Source organism: Pleurodeles waltl, chromosome 6 (genome assembly GCF_031143425.1).
Source record: "Pleurodeles waltl isolate 20211129_DDA chromosome 6, aPleWal1.hap1.20221129, whole genome shotgun sequence".
NCBI classification, from domain to species: domain Eukaryota; kingdom Metazoa; phylum Chordata; class Amphibia; order Caudata; family Salamandridae; genus Pleurodeles; species Pleurodeles waltl.
The window spans coordinates 230,810,403-230,832,049 of record NC_090445.1 but is presented as its reverse complement, the minus strand read 5'-3'; the positions used below and the strand labels follow the sequence as shown (position 1 = coordinate 230,832,049).

At 45.6% G+C, this 21,647-nt stretch overlaps 1 protein-coding gene across 1 annotated transcript in view; it reads right to left on the bottom strand.

Moving 5' to 3' along the window:
• The window catches only part of MYO1D (myosin ID), a 422,174-nt gene that overhangs the window by 126,054 nt on the left and 274,473 nt on the right, over positions 1–21,647 (bottom strand). Inside the window, exon 17 of the mRNA XM_069237971.1 lies at positions 9,917–10,140. Coding sequence (XP_069094072.1) covers positions 9,917–10,140 — 224 coding nt within the window. The remainder of the gene's footprint in view (positions 1–9,916; positions 10,141–21,647) is intronic.

The window sequence follows — 21,647 nt, the reverse complement described above, 5'->3', positions numbered from 1 at the left end:
TTTATGGAAGAGAAAGCTAGATTAGATTTTTGCAAAAGTAGTAAATATCCTACTACATCTTTTGGAGATGCATGCAATGGTTGAATTTGATTATTATGGCAGTAATAAACAAATCTTTTCCATTTACTTGCATAGCAGTGTCTAGTGGAAGGTTTTCTAGCCTGTTTTATGACCTCCATACATTCTTGTGTGAGGTCTAAGTGTCCAAATTCTAGGATTTCAGGAGCCAAATTGCTAGATTCAGCGATGCTGGGTTTGGATGCCTGATCTGTTGTTTGTTTTGCGTTAACAGATCTGGTCTGTTGGGTAGTTTGACATGAGGTACTACTGAAAGGTCTAGTAGCGTTGTATACCAAGGTTGTCTTGCCCATGTTGGAGCTATTAGTATGAGTTTGAGTTTGTTTTGACTCAATCTGTTTACTAGATATGGAAGGAGAGGGAGAGGGGGAAAAGCATACGCAAATATCCCTGACCAATTCATCCATAGAGCATTGCCTTGGGAGTGCTGGTGTGGGTACCTGGATGCGAAGCTTTGGCATTTTGCGTTTTCTTTTGTTGCAAATAGATCGATTTGAGGTGTTCCCCAAATTTGAAAGTAATTGTTTAGTATTTGGGGGTGAATTTCCCATTCGTGGACTTGTTGGTGATCCCGAGAGAGATTGTCTGCTAGCTGGTTCTGGATCCCTGGAATAAATTGTGCTATTAGGCGAATGTGGTTGCGAATTGCCCAATGCCATATTTTTTGTGTTAGGAGACACAACTGTGTCGAGTGTGTCCCCCCCTGTTTGTTTAAATAATACATTGTCGTCATATTGTCTGTTTTGACAAGAATGTATTTGTGGGTTATCATGGGTTGGAATGCTTTTAACGCTAGAAATACTGCTAACAGTTCTAAGTGATTTATGTGGTACTTTCTTTGATGAATGTCCCATTGTCCTTGGATGCTGTGTTGATTGAGGTGTGCTCCCCACCCTGTCATGGAAGCATCTGTTGTTATAACGTATGTTGGCACTGGGTCTTGGAAAGGCCGCCCTTTGTTTAAATTTGTACTGTTCCACCATAGAAGCGAGATGTATGTTTGGCGGTCTATCAACACCAGATCTAGAAGTTGACCCTGTGCCTGTGACCATTGTGATGCTAGGCACTGTTGTAAGGGCCGCATGTACAACCTTGCGTATGGGACAATGGCTATGCATGAAGACATCATGCCTAGTAGTTTTAATACTATTTTTGCTTGTATCTTTTGTGTTGGATACATGGCTTGTATGACCTTGTGAATTGTTTGAACCCTTTGTGGACTTGGAGTGGCTATCCCTTTTATTGTGTTGATTGTCGCTCCTAAGTATTGTTGTGTTTGACACGGCAAAAGTTTTGACTTTGCATAGTTGATGGAGAAACCCAGCCTGTGAAGTGTCTGTATGACCTACTTTGTGTGATGTGAACACTTTGTTAGCGTGTTGGTTTTGATTAACCAGTCGTCTAAGTAGGGGAACACGTGTATCTGCTGCCTTCTGATATGTGCAGCTACTACTGCTAGGCATTTTGTAAAGACTCTTGGCGCAGTTGTTATTCCGAATGGCAACACTTTGAATTGGTAATGTATTCCCATGAATACGAACCTCAGGTATTTCCTGTGCGAAGGATGGATCGGTATATGGAAATACGCATCTTTTAGATCTAATGTTGTCATGTAGTCTTGCTGTTTGAGCAGTGGGATTACGTCTTGTAATGTGACTATGTGAAAATGGTCTGATTTGATGTAGGTGTTTAGTGTTCTGAGATCTAGAATTGGTCTTAGTGTTTTGTCCTTTTTCGGTATTAGAAAGTACAGTGAGTAAACTCCTGTGTTCTTTTGTGGACCTGGTACTAATTCTATTGCGTCCTTTTGCAGTAATGCTTGAACTTCTAGTCCTAGAAGATCTACATGCTGTTTTGACATATTGTGTGTTTTCGGTGGGACGTTTGGAGGGAATTGGAGAAATTCTATGCAATAACCATGTTGGATAATTGCTAAGACCCAAGAGTCTGTTGTTATTTCCTCCCAAGATTTGTAGAACTGGCTTAGTCTTCCCCCCACTGGTGTTGTGTGAAGGGGTGGTGTGACCTGTGAGTCACTGTTTATTTTGAGGGGTTTTGGGACCTTGACATTTTCCCCGGTTTCTTGGGAATTGTCCCCCTCTGTATTGTCCCCAAAAACCTCCCCTTTGATATTGTCCCTGGTAGGTAGGTGGTCTTGTTTGTGAGGTGCTGGTTTCTGTGGGTTGACCTCGAAACCCTCCCCTAAAAGTAGTTTTACGAAATGTGCCAAATGTGCCTCTGCCCTGCGGGGAGTAGAGTGCGCCCATGGCTTTGGCTGTGTCGGTGTCCTTTTTTAATTTTTCAATAGCTGTGTCCACTTCCGGCCCAAACAATTGTTGTTCATTAAACGGCATGTTAAGCACAGCCTGTTGAATCTCGGGTTTGAACCCAGAGGTGCGCAGCCATGCGTGTCTCCTTATGGTGACTGCAGTATTTATTGTTCTTGCAGCTGTATCCGCTGCATCCATAGAAGAACGTATTTGGTTGTTGGAGATATTTTGTCCCTCTTCAACCACTTGTTGCGCTCGTTTTTGGAACTCTTTGGGGAGGTGTTCGATGAAATGCTGCATCTCGTCCCAATGAGCCCTGTCGTATCGCGCTAGGAGTGCTTGGGAGTTGGCGATGCGCCACTGATTTGCAGCTTGTGCTGCAACCCTTTTCCCAGCTGCATCGAACTTGCGGCTCTCCTTGTCCGGAGGTGGTGCGTCGCCTGATGTATGCGAGTTGGCTCTTTTACGAGCTGCTCCTACGACTACTGAATCTGGCGCCAGTTGTGATGTAATAAAAGCAGGGTCTGTAGGCGGTGCTTTGTATTTTTTCTCCACCCTTGGAGTTATTGCTCTGCTTTTAACTGGCTCCTTAAAAATCTGTTTAGCGTGCCTTAGCATTCCCGGGAGCATGGGAAGGCTTTGATAATGGCTATGGGTGGAGGACAGGTTGTTAAAGAGGAAGTCATCCTCAATAGGCTCCGAATGTAGCGATACATTATGAAATTCGGCTGCCCTGGCTACCACCTGTGCATATGCTGTACTGTCCTCAGGTGGTGAGGGCTTAGTTGGGTACGATTCAGGGCTATTGTCCGATACTGGAGCGTCATAGAGGTCCCATGCATCTGGATCATCTTGGCTCATGGTGGTATGAGCTGGTGAATGTGGTGGAGTTTGTGCCGGTGATGCATGGGTTGACGGTGGTGAAGAGGGTGGTGGAGTTACTTTCTTTACCACCTTTGCTTGTGGCTGCTTGTCTTCTTGTTGGAAGTCAAGTTTTCTTTTTCTCTTGATTGGGGGAAGAGTGCTGATCTTCCCTGTATCCTTTTGGATAAAAATCCGCTTTTGTGTGTGATCTGGTTCGATTGTTTGTAATTCCTCCTCAAATCTGTGTTTTTTTAGTTGGGAGGACAGTCCTTGTTCCTCTGAGTAGGAACTGGTTTTCGGTTCGGTTGCCGGGTGTTTTGGTACCGAAACCGTGACTTTTGATTTTTTCGGCTCCGACAAGATCTTTCTTCTTTTCGGTGTCGTGCCTTCTCGGTGCCGACCATCTTCGGTGCCGTTGTCTCTGTGCCGAGCAACTTTGGTGCCGCTATCTCGGTGTCGACCCTTTTCTGCACCACTCTCTCGGTCCCGAGATTGCTGCGTGCCTGTGTCTCGACCTGAGTCGGAGGACTTCGGCACCAGCTCACCCTTTTTCGGTGCCGATGGACGGTCACCTATTTTATGGGTTAAGCCATGGTCTGTTGGCGGTGGCGTCCCCTGGGCTTTCTCTGTTTTTTCGTGTGATCTTTGTTTCGACGTCTTACTCACGGTTGGTTGCTCTTCGACGTCGAATTCTTCGGAGTCTGAATCGGGGATGGTGAATGTTTCTTCTTCCTCCTCCTCGAACCGTTGTTGTCCTGTCGGCGTGGACGCCATCTGCAACCTCCTGGCTCTTCGGTCTCTGAGCGTTTTTCTCGACCGAAACGCGCGTCAGGCCTCGCACGTATCCTCCTTGTGCTCGGGGGACAGGCACAAGTTACAGACCAAATGTTGGTCCGTGTAAGGATATTTATTGTGGCATTTAGGACAGAATCGAAACGGGGTCCGTTCCATCAGTCTCGATGTTGCACGCGGTCGGGCCGACCAGGCCCCGCCGGGTGATCGAAATTACCCCGAAGGGCTACCGGAGCTTCTTCAAGATTCGGTTTTGATCTGTCTAATCTAACCCGATACCGAACGAAACAATACCGACTGATTTTTCGGAGATTCTGACTAACTTTCTGACCCGAAACACGGAGCGAAAAGGAACACGTCCGAACCCGATGGCGGAAAAACAACAATCTAAGATGGAGTCGACGTCCATGCGCAATGGAACCAAAGTAGGAGGAGTCCCTCGGTCTCGTGACTCGAAAAGACTTCTTTGAAGAAAAACAACTTGTAACACTCCGAGCCCAACACCAGACGGCGGACTATGCACAGCATGTGTATCTGCAGCTACACATGCCACCGAACGTATTGTTTGTTAGGACCTAGAATTACCTGTCCCTGATGGAGAGCTGGTAGCCCTTGAGAGACAGATTAAATGGCACATGTCTCCAAATGGTTTATAGAAGCCTCTGGTTTACACCTTGTTCAGGTGATCTCTCCAGCTTAGAGACTAATCATCCGTCACTACTGTGAACTCTGGATGGGGCAGGCTAAAACAATCTGCTGCATGTCAGGTTGGCATTCACTGCCCACCACTGAAGGTCCTGGGCTCCCTCTTCAGATATGTGAATGTGATCCAAGACCACGTGTACCTATAGGCATACAGCACCAGCAGTATGTACAAAGCCAGGAGAGGAAGAAGCCTGAGAACCATTGCGGCTGGAACAAGGCGTGAGCTCAAAACATGGGATCATAGCTGAATGTTCTGGACTCACACAGGCAGAAAGACCTACAAAGTGACTGTATCCAGGGTGGATACATCCTAAAAAGGGATGGATGGATGGATGGATACATCCCCTACAAAGGGGATGCTGAACATGGGATTTTGGTTCACTGATGGACAACGTCAGAGTGAATAGTAACCACTGGCTTCCAAGTGGTCCAAGACTGACTGGGGCAAGCCCACCTTCACAGGCAATTGCCAAGGTATGGGAATACATGTAATGCATGCCTGCAAAGATGAGCCACACAACCATCATCTTCATGAACACTCTGGAGCGGTGGTAAGTTTTGAAGGGTGGACAGTGAATTGGAAGTGTTCTGACTCGGACTACAAATAGAAGAAGTGCCTATGAGACTGTAGGACTTGCACATTTAAGACACATCCAGCAAGTTCTAGGGCACCATCCAGTCGCTGGAATCAAAGGCAACATTAACCTGGGCCAACATCAGCATCTTGAACTAGCCCTTCCTGTGGATGGCACTGATAAGCCTGAGAACTAATATCTGTCTCAACCTCCCCCCATGCTTCTTGTGAATCAGGAAATATCAGTAATAGTATCCTGAGTCCCTCTCTAGCTTAGGTACCACTTCAATTACATCATTTTCATGCTGTGTCTGAACTATTTGGGCTAGGATGATGGCATGCTCTGCTGATGTCTGGCTACAAACTGAGGAAATCTGGGAGGGTTGGACAAAAGAGAAAAGGCATAACCAAATAGAACAATTTGGTCAAATAGAACACTGGTCTGAAGTAACTGCACTCCTGCCAGATAGGATAAATCTAATTCTTCCCCTTAGTGGTCCCATATGACCCTTAAAAGGAGAAGTAAAGTGGCTTGGTGGTGGCTGCAGCTGGAGAGTAACAGAATTAGGACTGCGGCATCTACTGCTGGCCGTGGTTTCTGTCACCATCTATCCCTCTGTAACTGTGAACAGTCTGGATGGACTGCTGGACAGGTTGTGAGGGCTGCCTCCGTCAGTAGGCAAGGCCCTTTGAGTACTGACAGAGCTTCCAGTACTGTTGATTCACTTGGTGAGCAGTAGGTAGTAGCCCAAAAGAACCGGCCCTAAAACTTAAAGTGCTCCAGCATTGAATTTGCCTTTGCTCCAAAGAGTCTGACTCCGTCAAATGGCATAGCCATAAAAGATATTTAGATATCGCAGGGTAACCTGATAGCACGCATCTAAGCATATTTTCTGACAATAACGCAGGGTGTGGCAAGGTCGGCACACACTGTGGTGTCCAAACCAGCCCTAAGGATGTATTTGACTGCATCCCGATCATTATGCCTGATGTGAGCAAAGACAGCTGGAAAGTCCTCAGGCTGAGTAGGCAATATCTCACTCACCATGTCCCTAGAGATGTACTGCATTCAAAGAATGCAGGACCAAAGTGGAGATGAAAGAAAGCTTTTGTACATAGCATGACTGTCTTTTTGGATTCACTGTCTAGAGGAGCAGTAGAGAAAGCATTAGGGTTTCCCTTGCTTGCAGAAGGTCAAACAATGAGACACTCTGGTGTTGGATGTTGCCTCATAGGACACCTAGGACGAGTCCCTTGGAGGTGGTCTCTGGCGCTGAGCAATCGGGCAGCTCATAAGAGGTGCAGAGCAAGGTTTAGACAAGTTTGCCTTAAAGCCTCAATAAGTGATTCATTAAATGTCAATAAGTGCTCAGTAGTTGATGGTCCAGACTGGAAGATTTCTGTCATAACACAGGTAATTGTAAATCTACACCCTCTGCAGCCCTGCATATCATGATCTAAAAGGACACACTCTTTTCAGTTGTGGGTTCCAAAGCCAAATCCAATTTGTTTTCAGAGAAAGTTTCCAAATCACTGGCATTCACACGGTCTAAGTGAGAGTTAGTGTGATGAGAGTGAAGAAGATTGTCTACCTTCTCATCATCATAATCAATCGGTTTGCTACCCGGAACCACATCAGAGTGCATCTTTTGTTATGTTATGTTGATTTGTATAGCACACTAATAACCCGAGAGGGTATCCAGGTGCTTGGGCAAGGTGTTCAGGTGTGTGCTCTCAAGGTGCTTTTAAGAAGAGCCAGCCCCTCAATACCCCTGAGGTGTGACTCTAGAGTGTAAAACAATATACCCCGAGCATTTCAGATGTAGCAAAAAAATTTACCAAGCGCATGCTCCACCAGGCAAAGTTACCCTATGCCACCTCTGAGTGCAAAGCCACTCGTGGTCGGTAAGATGATGTCTGATGACTTCATCTGCTCTGATTTTGAGGGATCCCGCTAGATGACTGACCCCGAGGGTGAGCCCATGAAGTGCCAGCCAGCAATACACTATCTAGATAGGGACCACATAACCCCGCACTGTTCTGCTTGCTGCAGTACCATTTGGTAGTTATGTCCATTAGCATCTGAAACAACCTGCCCCTGACAGACTAGAAGAAACCCTTGAGAGACAGCTGAATGGCAGCAGCTCACTTAGATTTATGCAATGCTCCTGTACCACCTGAGACCTCTGATTTCCCATTCATCCAGGTGAACTCTCCAGCCTCAAGATGATGCATCTGTCACCACTGTGACTTCTACATGGGGTAAGGAAAACGGCCAGCCGAAAGCCAGATTGGCATCAGCCATTCCCTACTAAAGTTCCTCAGACACTTCACTGAAGATACAATTCTTGCCCATGAGGCATCTACAGTGTTGGCTGGGCCCACCACAGACTCAAATTTCATTGAAGGGCCAACATGTGCCACAGAGGATGAGGCACCTGCAGGATGCTCAAAGCTAGTAGAGGAAAAAGCCTCAGAACTACTAGGGTTGGGATAGTGAATGTGACCCAATACCAACACAGGATAACTCACATTCAACAGCTAGTCATCAATGTATGGGAATACATGTATCCTTGATCTGTGAAGACATGCTGCAACCACTAACATGAACTTTGTAGAGGACACAGTAGCCAAAGTATGGCTGATAGACAAGAGAGTGAAGTGAGTGCCAGTTACCACTAACATGTGGTGTTACTTTCAGTGGGTCATAAGTACTGGCACATGAAAGTATGCATCCCACAGATCCAGTGGCACCATCCAATCCCACTCCTTGATGGCCTCCCAAAACATCATCAAGCATTTGTTGCAGGACTTAGAGACATACTTTGAACTAAGATACCACAGACAGACATCGACTAGGCTCATTACCGACATCTTTTTGCATCACACATGACATAGTTTGAAGCCTGTCATCTTCAGGGGAAACCATCCATCCACACTGAAAAATGTTTAGAGAGGAAAACTTTGGCAGAAGACAAAAAAAGGTGGAGATGCGACTGACTCTACTCTACATTAAGGGGGCCCTGTTTCTAGCCCCTAAAATAAGGAATTGCCTGGCATCATTGAAGCAAAGGTCACTAAGGAGGAAATTACTGACATGGTAATAACACTAGCCCAAAAGTCCAAGGTTGGAGGTGGCTGACAGCACTAGAACAGTATATTTGAAATCCTTTGGTAGAAATCTGAATTAGACTACTGGAGTTGAGGACATAAGACTTTCAGACGGGGTCTGACTAACGCTACTGGAGTACAGAATGCAAGACACTAAGGTGCCTGGATCTGATTGATACTTTTTGAGTCCAAAGCCCATAACTCTACGGTGAAAAACTTACAGACACTATTACCCTAACAGCTGAGGGATTTAAGATTTGGACCTGACAGTGTTGCGCAACAAGATTCGAGATCGTATAAGTGGGGTCTTGATCTATACTACTGCAGCAAATGGCTACAGACCCAAGGGTGGAATACCTGACTGATGCTACTGAAGAACAGACCTCAAGAACCTAAATTAAACATCCAGACTGACGCTACTACCACAGCATATGACCCTGAGGTGGGCGTCCAACTAAAAACAGTAGCATATAGGTCCAGAGGCCCTTAGATGGGAATAGTCCACATTACTGTACCCCAAATCATTTGACACCCCCTTAGATAAGGCAAGACTGACATAACAGAGCAATGGCCTCAAGAGCTGTGGTCATCAAATTACGGAGTGGACTCATACAGAAACTAAAAAGATGTGCAGAGTGGAGCAGGTTGTGACAAGGAGACCTGCAGCTATCTTATTGGCTTAAAAAATGTAGCTGAAAACAAACAGAATTACACACATGCTTGGCAAACGTTTTTAAACAAAACAACACAACGTTAATACAATTTCTGGAATATTATGTATGCTAATCTAAGGAAATGAAAATTAATGATGAAGATTTGTTTCTTGTAAAATGTGCTTGGATGTTATACACCCCCTACCCAGTTAACACATTAAAATGTAATTTCCTCACTTAAAACATATTTTTCTAACATGCTTTATTTCATATAGAAGATGTATTGTACGAACAAAATAGCCAACGCAGAGAATAGTTTTAGACCTTTTCTTTCAAGATGCCCATTTCCCTATTCAAATCTCGCTTGAAATGTTGGGCTCCTAAAAAGTTCTACTATGCGTGTGCTTATTGTGATAATTTGAAGAATATTACAGATTTGTTTGTCGACATCACTTGAAGGAGAAGCCTTGAAGCTCCACTACAATGTTTTATCATGTTCACAATATTTAACAAATTAGATAATTGTAAGAAAATGTTGCCTAATTTTGGACTCCAAAACCAAATTATTTTACTTTAAGATTGTTCAGCATTAAAACATGTGAAGTTCAAAACCATTGGTCTAAAACCTACATCAGGTCAAGACATTCAGTGCCTAAATTTTGTTGACATTAACTCCAACTGGCAATTACCTTTAAGCAAAATTCAGGAAAAACAAATGTAAAAATACTCTTTGTATGGTGGTATTTTTAAGGTTTTTTTTCCCATCTACCAACATCCCCACTAGTACACCTGGAAAGCTTACCTCATCCTACGGAATCACCAGTCTTGATCCTATGGGAAAGATAAAGGGCAGTATCCCCTTTCATTACCTGTGGTATATCGCCTGCAATGCTTCCTCAAACCGACGTAGCACTTTGGGTGGGGTCGGCCACTTCACGTGCTTCCCGTAGTCCCGAGCAGTGCGCACATTGCCAAAGCGTCGGTTGACTTCACGGATGTAGGACTTCACCTTGTACCGGCGGTAGCACCGCAAGATGGTGAGGGCAGCCTTGGTTTTCTTATAGCGGGCGCGGGCCAGGGCACCCCTCCAAACCTGTGGATGAATGAAGGCAGAGTGGTACTTTAACTTACTCTCCAGTTTTGGAACATTAGTAATCCCTTAGCCACGACTGAACGGTGCTACAAATGTTCTTTCACTACAAAACATTTAAACTTGGGTCTGGACTACACACGTGACCATTTTCTGGCACCTAACCTTCTGTCCATTTGACTCAGGAGAAAACGGAATGAGGTTTAAGGAGCTAATGTTGCGCAGCAAAAGTGGATACCACGGACGTCTATGAAAGTGATACGCTGAAATATGGCATGATGATTCAATGGAAGCCTACATGGATGATGTGGTGCAACATAGCAGGATTTAACAGAATCAATACAGCTCATGTGTGGAAAATAGTAGTTAGATTTAATAGATTTCAATAATATGATTCAAGTAGACGTCTTTGTGGCTGATGTGCTGAAGCATGGGAGGATGTAATGTAGGTGTGTAGAACTGAGGGGTGAAGCTTGACTACATCCCACAGAGGTTTATTATGATGATGAGATGGAATGTGGGAAGCCGACTAAATGTATACTTATAGGGCTAATGTGGTGGATCTAATAAAAGTCTATACGGAAAGCAGAAGATTCAGTAGAAGTCTATGGGGCTCTGATGGGGACCCATAGCAGGATTCAACAGATGTCTGTGGACCTGACGTGAGGAAACATTGAAGCATTCAATATAAGCGTGCACAGTAGAGGTGGTGAAGCACAAGCACACTTCATGTTTACAGGGCTGATGAGAAGGAACGTAGGACAGCAACCCAATGAATATTTATTGCTGATGTGGTGGACCCAATGGAAGTCTACAGGGAAATTATAAGATTCAATAGACGTTTAAGGAGCATATGTACTTAGTAGGATTCAACACAATTCTGTGGAGGCGATATGATGACGAATAGGAGGATTCACTGGAAGGCTGCGGCCGTGGAACACAACTACGGGCCAGATGTAGCATTTTCTGATTCGCAAAATTGGATGCAGAACGGTGTCTCAGACACCGTCTGCGAGTCGCTATGGGGTCGCATTTTGCGACCCCATAGCGAGTCCCTGCACTCACAGGGATGGTGGCCTGCTGAAGTCAGCAGACCTCCATGTCTGTGACTGCTTTTTAAATAAAGCAGTTTTTTATTTTTATTTTGCAGCCCGTTTTCCTTAAAGGAAAACGAGTTGCAAAATAAAAAAAATAACGAAACCATTTGGTTTCGGTTTTTCAGAGTAGGCAGTGGTCCATTGGACCACTGCCTGCTCTGAAAAACCCTTTTTGGCAACATTCACAAGGGGGAAGGGGTCCCATGGGGACACCTTCCCTTTTGCGAATGGGTTACCACCAGTGTGACACTGGTGGTAACTGTGAATTGCATTGCGACCGCATTCGCGGTCACAAAGCAATTTAGCATAGCGATGCGAGTCGCAAATAGGAAGGGGACACCCCTTCCTATTTGCGTGTCGCATGCACAATTTGTGAGACGGTACCGACTCACAAATTGTGAATGAGCACGCAATCGGCATTTTGCATGGCGCAAACTGCGATTTTCGCAGTTTGCACCATGCAAAATGCTTGCTACATCTGGCCCTAATTTTACAAGACTTATGAAACAGAACGTGGGAGGGTGATTCAATTGATATTTATGTGGGTGATGTGGCTGAGTCTGTACAGCTCATGTCATGGTACATAGGAAAAGTCAATGCAAGTCTTTGAGGCTGGTGTGCTAGACCTCAGAAAGATCCACTAAAAGTCTACATGGCTGATGTCATGGAATGTAGAAAGAGTCAATGGAAGTCTATTGGGCTGGTATGCTGGAGCCTGGGAGGACTGAATAGAAGTGTATGGAACTGATAAGGTAGAACCTAGAGGACTGATGAGGCAAAGCACAGCAGGCTTCAACCATGCGCCAATTATGGGGCTAATGCTGTGGAACGCAGAAGGATTAAGCAGACTTAACCAGAAATCTATGATGCTCCCTTGGTGAAGCCTTGAATGTTGTGACGAAAGTCTATATGGCTGAAGTGATGGAACAATGAATGATTCCATAGAGATCCACGGGGAAGATATAGTGGAGTTATGGAGGATTCAATGGAAATCTGTGTGACTGATAAGGTAAAATGCCAGAGGATTCAATGTAAGTCTATATCTATTAAGTATAGTTGTGCAACGATCACCACAAGGGCACACTGGCAGTGAAAACGATACTGATCCTTGTCATATTCAAATAAGAAACTACCACATATTTAATTTCTTCCTTAACTTCTGAAAATTGATTCTGGTGTGGCTTTTCATAGGCAAGTCTTTCAACAGCTGATATGTCTGCTCTGAAAAAGCTTTTCTTCCTCTTCGTACCTTCTTGAAGGTTGGCACAGTCGTCTTAGAATGGCTCCATACTGAAGTCCTCAACTAGCTGGATAGATCTTGATTTTGCTTGAGGTGTAGTGAAGCACTTTTGATGTAATCCCTCTCCTTTAACTTAAACAATGCTCGAAGTACTGTCTCTGAATAAATACTTTATGTCTGATGTGGTAAAGGACAAAAGGTTTAATCAGACGTCTACAGCTGATGAGCTAGAATGTACGAGTGTGCACTGGATCTCTGTGGGTGATAAACTTCAAGATATATGTGTGAGGGATTAAACAAAAGCATGGGAGAGGGTCTGGCTGATCCTGAGCTTGAAAACAGCATCCTCTGGGGTGGGATATTCCAGACCCAGGTATGTCATCAGCAAAATCTTCAGAAGGATTAGTACAAAGAATTATCAGGTTCACAGGAGGCCACCCTGTAGGGCGCTAGGGGATTTTACATCATGCCTTTGAACTACCATATGCCACACGGACCAGAAACGGGTGAACAGCAAGGCACCCAGGGAGCAGGACTGCACTGTACTACTCATACAATCTAGAGCCTGAAACACTTCAGAAATCGCAGCACTAGGTTCTACAAAGTTGCATTTGCTGTGTTTGCCCAACGACTGGTTTGCAATATGGGTGTTTTTTTGTATTGCAACAGATGCACTTATCCGTCAAACTGCAAAGCGATCTTGTGGAAGAATTCGCAGAATCCTGCCCAATAATTTTAATGAGGCAAATTCTGTTTGTGAAACCTAGCACAATGTACAATGCAGAGATAAAGGCTAGCAAAAGTTAGAAGACAACCACTCCAAGGCACAAAATGGTGTATTTTTACTGCAAGTACAGGAACATAAATCAGAAGAAAATATTGTCATGATGTAAAGGAAACTGTGGGGAGCATGAAGCTTTTCATAATATGCTCCTTCCAGTGCCCAAAACCTACATTGACAAAAGTGAAAGTGTCCCTCATGGGCAGTTTTCACTTTGCAAATGGATACCTCCGTATTTTGGATGTCAGTATTCAACCAATGATTTGCAATTGCAACCCAGTGTTTCATTCCATTAGGATTTACTGGGGAGGGGCATCCATTTCAAGCCGCTTTTCGTCTGATTTGTAATAGGTTATAAAACGTACACTGCGACTCGCAGAGACACTTGCAAATCGCATTGTGCCTTTCATGTACTGTGACTCTGAATGCCGTCGTTGCAAAGCCTATGATTTTGCAAGCTGCAGGCTTTGGGCAACAAAGTAAATGAGTATGTCAGGCCCAATATCTGGAGGCATCAAGTAGCTAATATCACAGCACGAAAAGAGCAGACAAACTCACACCATATATGTAACAATAGTTTTGCGGCTTGCGCCTCTTGTATCATCACAGATTTGAAGAAAACGTGTTCAGAATGCATCAAATATACAATAAATATTTGGTCGAATGGAATGTCAGCCGACTGGCTGCTAAAATCAAAACCTCGGTACTTTACTATCCTTCAACATTTCCATTGAAGTTTGTTCGTCTCGGGTCAAGATGTCAGGTTCCAGAGGTGCTGAATGTCTCCGAGAGGTCTCGTCCGCTTTGCAAGAAGGCAGAGGGGAGGGCTGGGTAGTTGGCGCCATTGCTGGGGGAAAGGCCGCCGTGGGTGAGGAGGCTACGGGCGGCTAAGGTGGCGCGGCTAAGGAGCTTAATCCGATCTGCGTCGGGTCGCCTCACGCCAGGGACCCGCAGGATTTGCCGAGGCGCTTCATACGAAGAGAAACGGCGCACAGTAGTTAAGATGCGCCAGCATCTGTCTAGTCCTCTCTCGTGTTTCCGTTCCCCCCCGATGCGCATCCTGCTCAGTCCCCTGATGAGCTGTCACAAGGCAGAACGATGTGCAGAGGCCTTCGCGTCCCCACATCCCTCCCCAGGATAGCGCCGCAGCCGCCGTATGTTGGGAGGTAATAGCTTCCCAGCAAGAGGCCGCACGGTGAAGAGAAACAGCGGCCCTTCAAATCCTTTTACGCCACAGGGACTTGACAGCGATGCGCCCAGCCATCGAGGCCTGCCAGGTGACCCATGCCCACTCAGCCTGTCAGTGATCCGTGCCCCTCGTCTCAGCAGAGGCGTGATGGTAACCCGTACCCACCCAGCCCAAGTTTGTCAGTGATCAATCTCTACCAAGCTCGGATGAGGCCCGCCGGTGTCCTAGGAACTCAAAGCAGGCATGTCCGTGACCTCGTGCCCATCTGGCATCAGTGTGTAAAGTGCTGTGTGCTTGCTGAGCTCGGATGAGGAATGCCAATGACGCCGAGCTCAGAAGCTTACCAGTGACTGCATCAAGCCCAGACAACAATCATATGCCCATCCACAGTAGGCCTGCCAGTGATGCACGCCCATCCGGCCCGGATGTGACCCATTCTCACAGAGGTCACCGCTGCCTGCGACTGCTACCAACCAACCTCGGCAGAGTGCGGGTACAGGCCATTGCGGCCTGTGCGCAGGCCTGCCACTGATCCATGCCGAACCACGGGAGCAGGGGTCTAGGAGGAGGGGATTTTCCAACAATCACACTGCACATAATGTTAAAATACATTATAGGACAAGCGGGGAATATGGAAGAGGGTAAAGGAGCAGTGGAATGGCAGACAAATGCGGATTGGTAGGGGTACTAAGCATGGACGTCATTTAGGGGTCGCAGCTGTCTTGCCCCTTGCGACCCCTGGGACTGTACCTGTAACCCCTCGACTCAGAGGCAGCAAAATCAGTGCCTGGGACACAGGGGGAGCGCGTCCTATAGACATCGGTTGGCGCTCCAATCTTTGTTTTTGTCATTTTTTTATTACACCGATAGTGAGTAATAATATATTATTCGCTACTAGTGTAATAAAAAATGGAGTACAAATAGCTAGAATACGGCCCTTCCTGGCAGCAGAGGTAATTAAAAAAAATGCTTTTAAATGTATGCTGTGTGGTGCGAATGTGTGCAGGTGAGTGTGTGTGTGTATGTATGTTTGATTAGGTGTGCATGTGTAAGCATGTGTGTATGAGTGAACGTTAAGGTCAAATGGCGAATGATGTCACTTTCGCTACCCCTGGCCTTTTGGTGAATTGACGTTCATGGTACTGAGAAAAAACACAATATTTTGCAAACTAACCAATATTTTTGAAGACTTTCAAAGCAGAGAAGGAGAAAGTGAGTATGCATTTTGTCTGTTTATGTAGCAATTCCTTGAGAAATCCAACAGACATATCACCATACCTGAATGAAAGTACCTGTACCCAACTATTTATCTGAAAGTACATTAGGAGGGTGTAACACCCCAAATAACCCCCTTTAACCTACCCCCCTGCAGAGAAGGGGCTTGTACTGACCCAAGCCAAACCTACCCCCACACAGGAGAGGCCTATCCCAGCCAGCCTAGGCGTCTCGGTGACCCAAAGCCTTCAGTCTCTCTTTTGGTCCATCTCTCTGATATGAGGACAAAGCGAAGTGGAAGCCAGACTTTGACACTTGAGGCAACACGATCCACAGGAAGTCCTGCACTTAGGATCGGTTAGCTTTAAGTCAATCTCAGATCTCGTCATCGGCCTTGTCTCAGTGCAATTTATGCTATCCTCCCCACCAGACACTTCCTTTACAGTGGGCAGTCAAGCCTCCTCTAAGTACAGCAGGGCTTGTGATGTGCTGCAGAAGGATTATAGAACTATATTTCATGACCCAGGTGAGACTTCTTGATAAGATTAAAGCTGAATTCGCTCAGGTTGCCCACATTGCCTACATGCCGTCTAATATCACTAGTTAAACAGCCAATGCCGTTGACCACACAACCCCATTTGATCCTTTAAATAAGTGGTGCAAGTCTGCTTGAGGGGCCTCAACTTGGTCCTTCAAACAGTTACTTTCAGTGCAAAAGCCTGCACGTGCTGGTTCGAGAATGTAAGCCCTTATGGCTGATAACACAGGAAGCTGTGGACCAATGGAAGGTTGTATATAGCAGCCTCTTTGAAGGGATAGGGACACATGAAAGAAATGTTGCCAGTATCCCTACTACTGCCTGAAACTTCCTGCGGCAAGTAGCAGGCATTCAGTGGCCGCGCAAAGATACAGCAGAAGTATCTCTAGGTGAATGGGGCTCAGAAAGCTGGCCTTCTAAAAATGGACTCGCAGCTTATTCCACGCCCTCGCTGCAGCTACTGAAAAGGCCCTGTCCTCGAACGTTGCATCTGGGTTTGGGGATATATCCTGTAGGAACTGGCCACGTGCAAACAAAAGGGTGTTTTGAACAGTGTTGACAAAATGTGGCAGTTAGGACGTAGGAAGCAGTGCCATGGATGAACCGATGCAAGATCGTCAGGTCTTTACAAACAACCCACTTCGTGATTGGTCGCAAGTGGAGGCGTTCAGGGATTGGTAAAATGCGCTCTCGCTGTGGGTTGCCAGTGGTTAGCCTTGCTGCTGCATTCTGCGACAGCTGGAATCATTTTTGTGAACTTTTCAGGAAGTCCCATGTAAAAGGAGTTACCTCAGTCTAAGCGGGACGGTCCCAAAGCAGTAACCACAGGGATGTGACTACTAATGTAATTATATGATACACATTTCTTGATAATTAAGAAGCTAAAACAAGCACTGGTCACGTTCGAAGCCTGGTGTTCCAAAGGGACTTCGGAATACACAGATGTCTAGATTACAAACCAGTCTAGAGGGCATAGGAGGAGAAACCATTACTTCCGGACAGCTGATAGAGGTACAGGTATTGCTGTTGTTTTTGGTGGTTAGACGCTCTGTTTTGGCAGAGTTCAGCTTCAAAATATTTGACGCCATCTAGCATTATACTGTTGTTCAGGCACTGGAGAGAGTACAAGTAGAACTGGGCGGGGAGATCTGAGTGGTGGACAGCTGGAATATCAACTGCGTATCATCAGGAGAGAGAAAAGGATTCCCATCGAGTGAAGGAGATAGTCAAAAGGTGACCATGAAATGTTAAATAGCAGAGGCAAAAGGGCTGAGCCCTGGAGTGCCTCGCAACCTCCAGGTTTGGTGCTAGACTTAAAGGTTAGAGCAAGACGGCCTCAGTGTGGGCAGTGAGAAAGGATTCAATCCATTTAGTGGACAGATCAATGCAGTATTAGTTAGTAATCCTGCAAAGAAGTATTCACTGCTTGATGGTGTCGAAGGCCAGAAGTTGCAACTCAAGGTCAGGTTTCTCACTAACGGGGATAATCTGTCTCTCTCCCTAATACAGCATACCTTCAAGCATGACAATGAACACACAGGTAGACAATGCTACCCTGGACAAAGAGAGGTCAGGGAGGCCAGAGTTAAATAATTTGCATTTAAGATCAACAATGCAGTTAACTCCTCTAAAAAAATATTCACTGTAGTAAATAGCCTTATGGAACCGTCAAATATAAAAAATGGCACTCATCCATCTGAAATGCGGTGTGACATGCTTGCCAGCTTCTTTTTGTAGAAGGTCAATAATATCCTCCTTACGTTGGGATACAGGGAAGAAGTTTGTAAAGTCTCACAATCACAAGTATTAAAGTTAAGTTTGTTCCCAGAAATAACTGAGGAAGGTATGGAGGGGATTCTTAAATCACTTAAATAAAGCTCCTCACACGACTCTGCTCCCCCTGACATTATGTTAAAAGGTGGGCAAGCAGTAATCACCATGTTGACAGACATGTTCCATTATTCCTTCAACAGAGGGACCATTCCAGTATCCTGGAAACATGCCATCGTTAAGCCGCTATTAGAAAAACCATGAGCTTATCCCCTAAAATGAGAAAATTACAGACCAATTTCCCTTCTCCCAGGGCGAAGTAAAATCTTTGAAAAATTCAATAATAAAAGTCTCTCATTATACTTAGAGACACGTTTTGGGCTAGGGTGGGACTGCAGCCCTGAACCTACTGGATCTGAGCACTGCTTTTGACAGTCTTAGTCAGAAGCTTGTAGGAGGCAAACATAACCAGGACAGTATTGAAGTGGCTCATCTCCTTCTACTAAAATAGAATGTTTCAGGTATGTGAGGAAGGTGCACTATCAGAAATTTACACCTTAAAGAGTGGGGTCCCACAGGGATCCTCACTAAATTCCACCTCGTATAATTTGTATGTTCTCTCGCTGACTGAAATCACAAAAGCTTATGGTTTCTCCTCAATATCGTATGCTGATGACACACAGATCATCATCTCCCTCTCCAATCAAACAAACAGGACATCTAACTATATTAACAGCTTAAAGAGGTGGTAAATTGGTTGGCAGCAAGCAGTTTGAAACTAAATGGAGGAAAAACAGAGGTGGTGGAAAACAACCCAGGGAGATGGCTAGTTTTGAATGGGCCAGGCTCTCTTGGCAATCATCCTACCCCCAAATCAGAGGTCAAGAGTTTGGGTGTATGGCTTGATAACAAGCTTTCAATGGCAAATTAAGCACACAAAAAATGGAGTCTACTTACCTTGGCATGTTAAGGACATTAAGAAAGATGCTGGGTTGGTTGCCAGAATCCTTGCAAAGGATTTTAGTGCAAGGCTTAGTCATATCCTGACTAGACTATGGGAACTCCCTGTACCTGGGTAGCCCAAAGTCAGTCATAAAAAGATTCCATGTTATTCAATATTCAAAATGTCGGAGCTTGTATATTGTTGAAAATTCCCAGATGGCATTCTGGTTAACAGTGACTAAAAGAATCCATTTTAAGGCGCTGTGCACTGCCCGACAATTGATGTACTAAAAAGGTCCTAGATGGATTAAGAAATCCGTCTTTCTCACTCCTTATGACCCCTCTAGATGGCTTCGCTTCACTAGCCAGCAACTGATCAAAGTACCCAGGATTAGGAAATCCAGGAGTAGGGGATGCTCCTTTGCGTTCCTGGTCCCCAAGATGTGGAATGGTCTTCCAGAGCATATAAGGAAAACTGAGTCAGAATTAAAATTCTGAAAGTTTAAGAAATCATTTTTTTGTTTTTTTTTTTACTTCCCGGAAGTAGCATTCCTACCTTTAGTTGTTTAATGCTGGGAGGGCCTTCTGAGTAGACATGCACTCTACAAATCCCAAAGAATAGAATAGAATAGAATAGAATAAAATAGAAGAGAGGTCATGGGAAAGAGACCGTCTGTGGACCAACAAGCTCAAGAACTACTGGCCGATCTCCCTGCTCACCTTTCCCACCAAAGCCCTCGAAAAGGCCATTAACCGCCAACTCATGGAATAAGTGGAGAACAGCGATCTTCTGGACACATCCCAATCAGGATTCTGCACAAACCACCGCACCGAAACCACCCTGATCGCAGTCACCGATGACATCAGAACCCTCCTAGACCGGGGAAAAGCGCCCATCCTGATCCTCCTCGACCTCTCAGCAGCCTTCGACACCGCGTCACACCACACCCTGACCAAGAGGCTCCATCAGATCCGAATCCAAGAGGATGTCCTCAGATGGATCGCATCAGCCCTACTCTGTTCAACGCCTACATGACTCCCCTGGCCAACACTGTCAGAACCCATGGACAGAACATCATCTCCTACGCAGACGAAACCCAGCTCATCCTTTCTATATCCAAAGACCCTTCCACAACAACAGCCAACCACCACTTGTGCGTGACCAGCATTGCGGACTGGATGCAAAACAACTGCCTCAAACTCAACACAGACAAAACAGAAGTACTGATCCTAGAGAACACCACCTCCCCGTGGAACAGCTCCTAGTGCCTGGCTGAACTGGCACCCTCACCCACTCCTACAGACCACACTCAAAACCTAGGCATCATACTGGACAGCAAACTCACCATGAAAAGCCAGATAAACGCAGTCTCCTCTGCCTGCTTCATCACTCTTTGCATGCTCTGAAACATCTTCAAATGGTTCTCAGTCACAACCAGACGCACTGCCCTTCAAGCCTCATCATCAGTCACTTAGACTACAGCAACACACTCTACATAGGGATTACCATTTATCTCCTGAAGAGACTGCAGACCACACAGAACTCAGCAGCCAGACTCATCCTCGACATCTTCAAATTGACCCACACAACCCCACACCTAAAGAAACAACACTGGCTCCCCCTCAACAAGAGATGCCAATTCAAGATGCTGACCCACACCTACAAAGCCCTGCACAATCAAGGACCAGCATACATCAACCACTGCCTGAGCTTCCACCAACCCTTCAGGCACCCGCGCTCTGCCTCCCTCTTCCTGGCTCACACCCCTGCATCGGCCAAAGGAACACTGGAGGACGTTCCTTTTCCTAACTCGTTGCGAAGCCCTAGAACACCCCTTTTCCACCAAATCCACCTCTGGAACTCTCTATCCCTTCAGAAATTTATGAGGGGACTCAAGAGCTGGTCATTTGACTGATTCCACCTGTGCAAGTTGGCTCCCAGTGCCTGGATACCCTTGTGGGTTAATAGCAGCGGTTTACAAATTTAGATTGACTGACTGAAACAAATAAGTTAATTACTTTTCGTAAAGCTCATTCTGGTGGATACTGTATCTAAGTGCAGATTCTTCACCTTTAGAATATCCCCAGGCACCGGACTGGGTCCGGAAGCTATTTCAGCATAGCTACTGCGTGCTAGTTAGGTGGCGCCACATGGCTTCCCCTCCACTCTGCCACACACTAGAAGTGACAACTGGAGTTGCATGTAGGTGCCACCTAAGCATGGCGATATCAGTTTCTTTCTGGGCACTCAAACACAGAGCACAAGAGCTAATTTTTCATGCCAGTGTGCAGATATCTAATTTGGGTAATGTGAGAGATTCTTAGATGGAGAAAAATCTATTCCACACAACAGAGATCTGGGAGAATAGTGAGGACTCTCCATTTAGATGCAGAATGCACCACAAAGAGCATTACCAAAGGTAAGTAACTTACTCATTTGTTGACTATTTCTAACCCCAGATTCCCCACCTTCAGAATAGAAACCAAAGCAATGCCCCCCCAGGTGGTGGGTCTGTGGAATGACTTGGATGAAAAAGTCCTGCAGACTGAAATGACAAAATGCGCTTCTAGTCAGATCTGGCTGTCAAGGCAGTAGTGCTTTGTGAACATATGCACTGATGCCAACTTTGCATTCTGACCAATATCCAGTACAGGCACTATGCTGCTAATGCAGCAGTAGCAGCCTTGGCCTTGGTGGATGAGCCCTCAGCACTCCTAGAGTCTGCTCTTTAGCCATT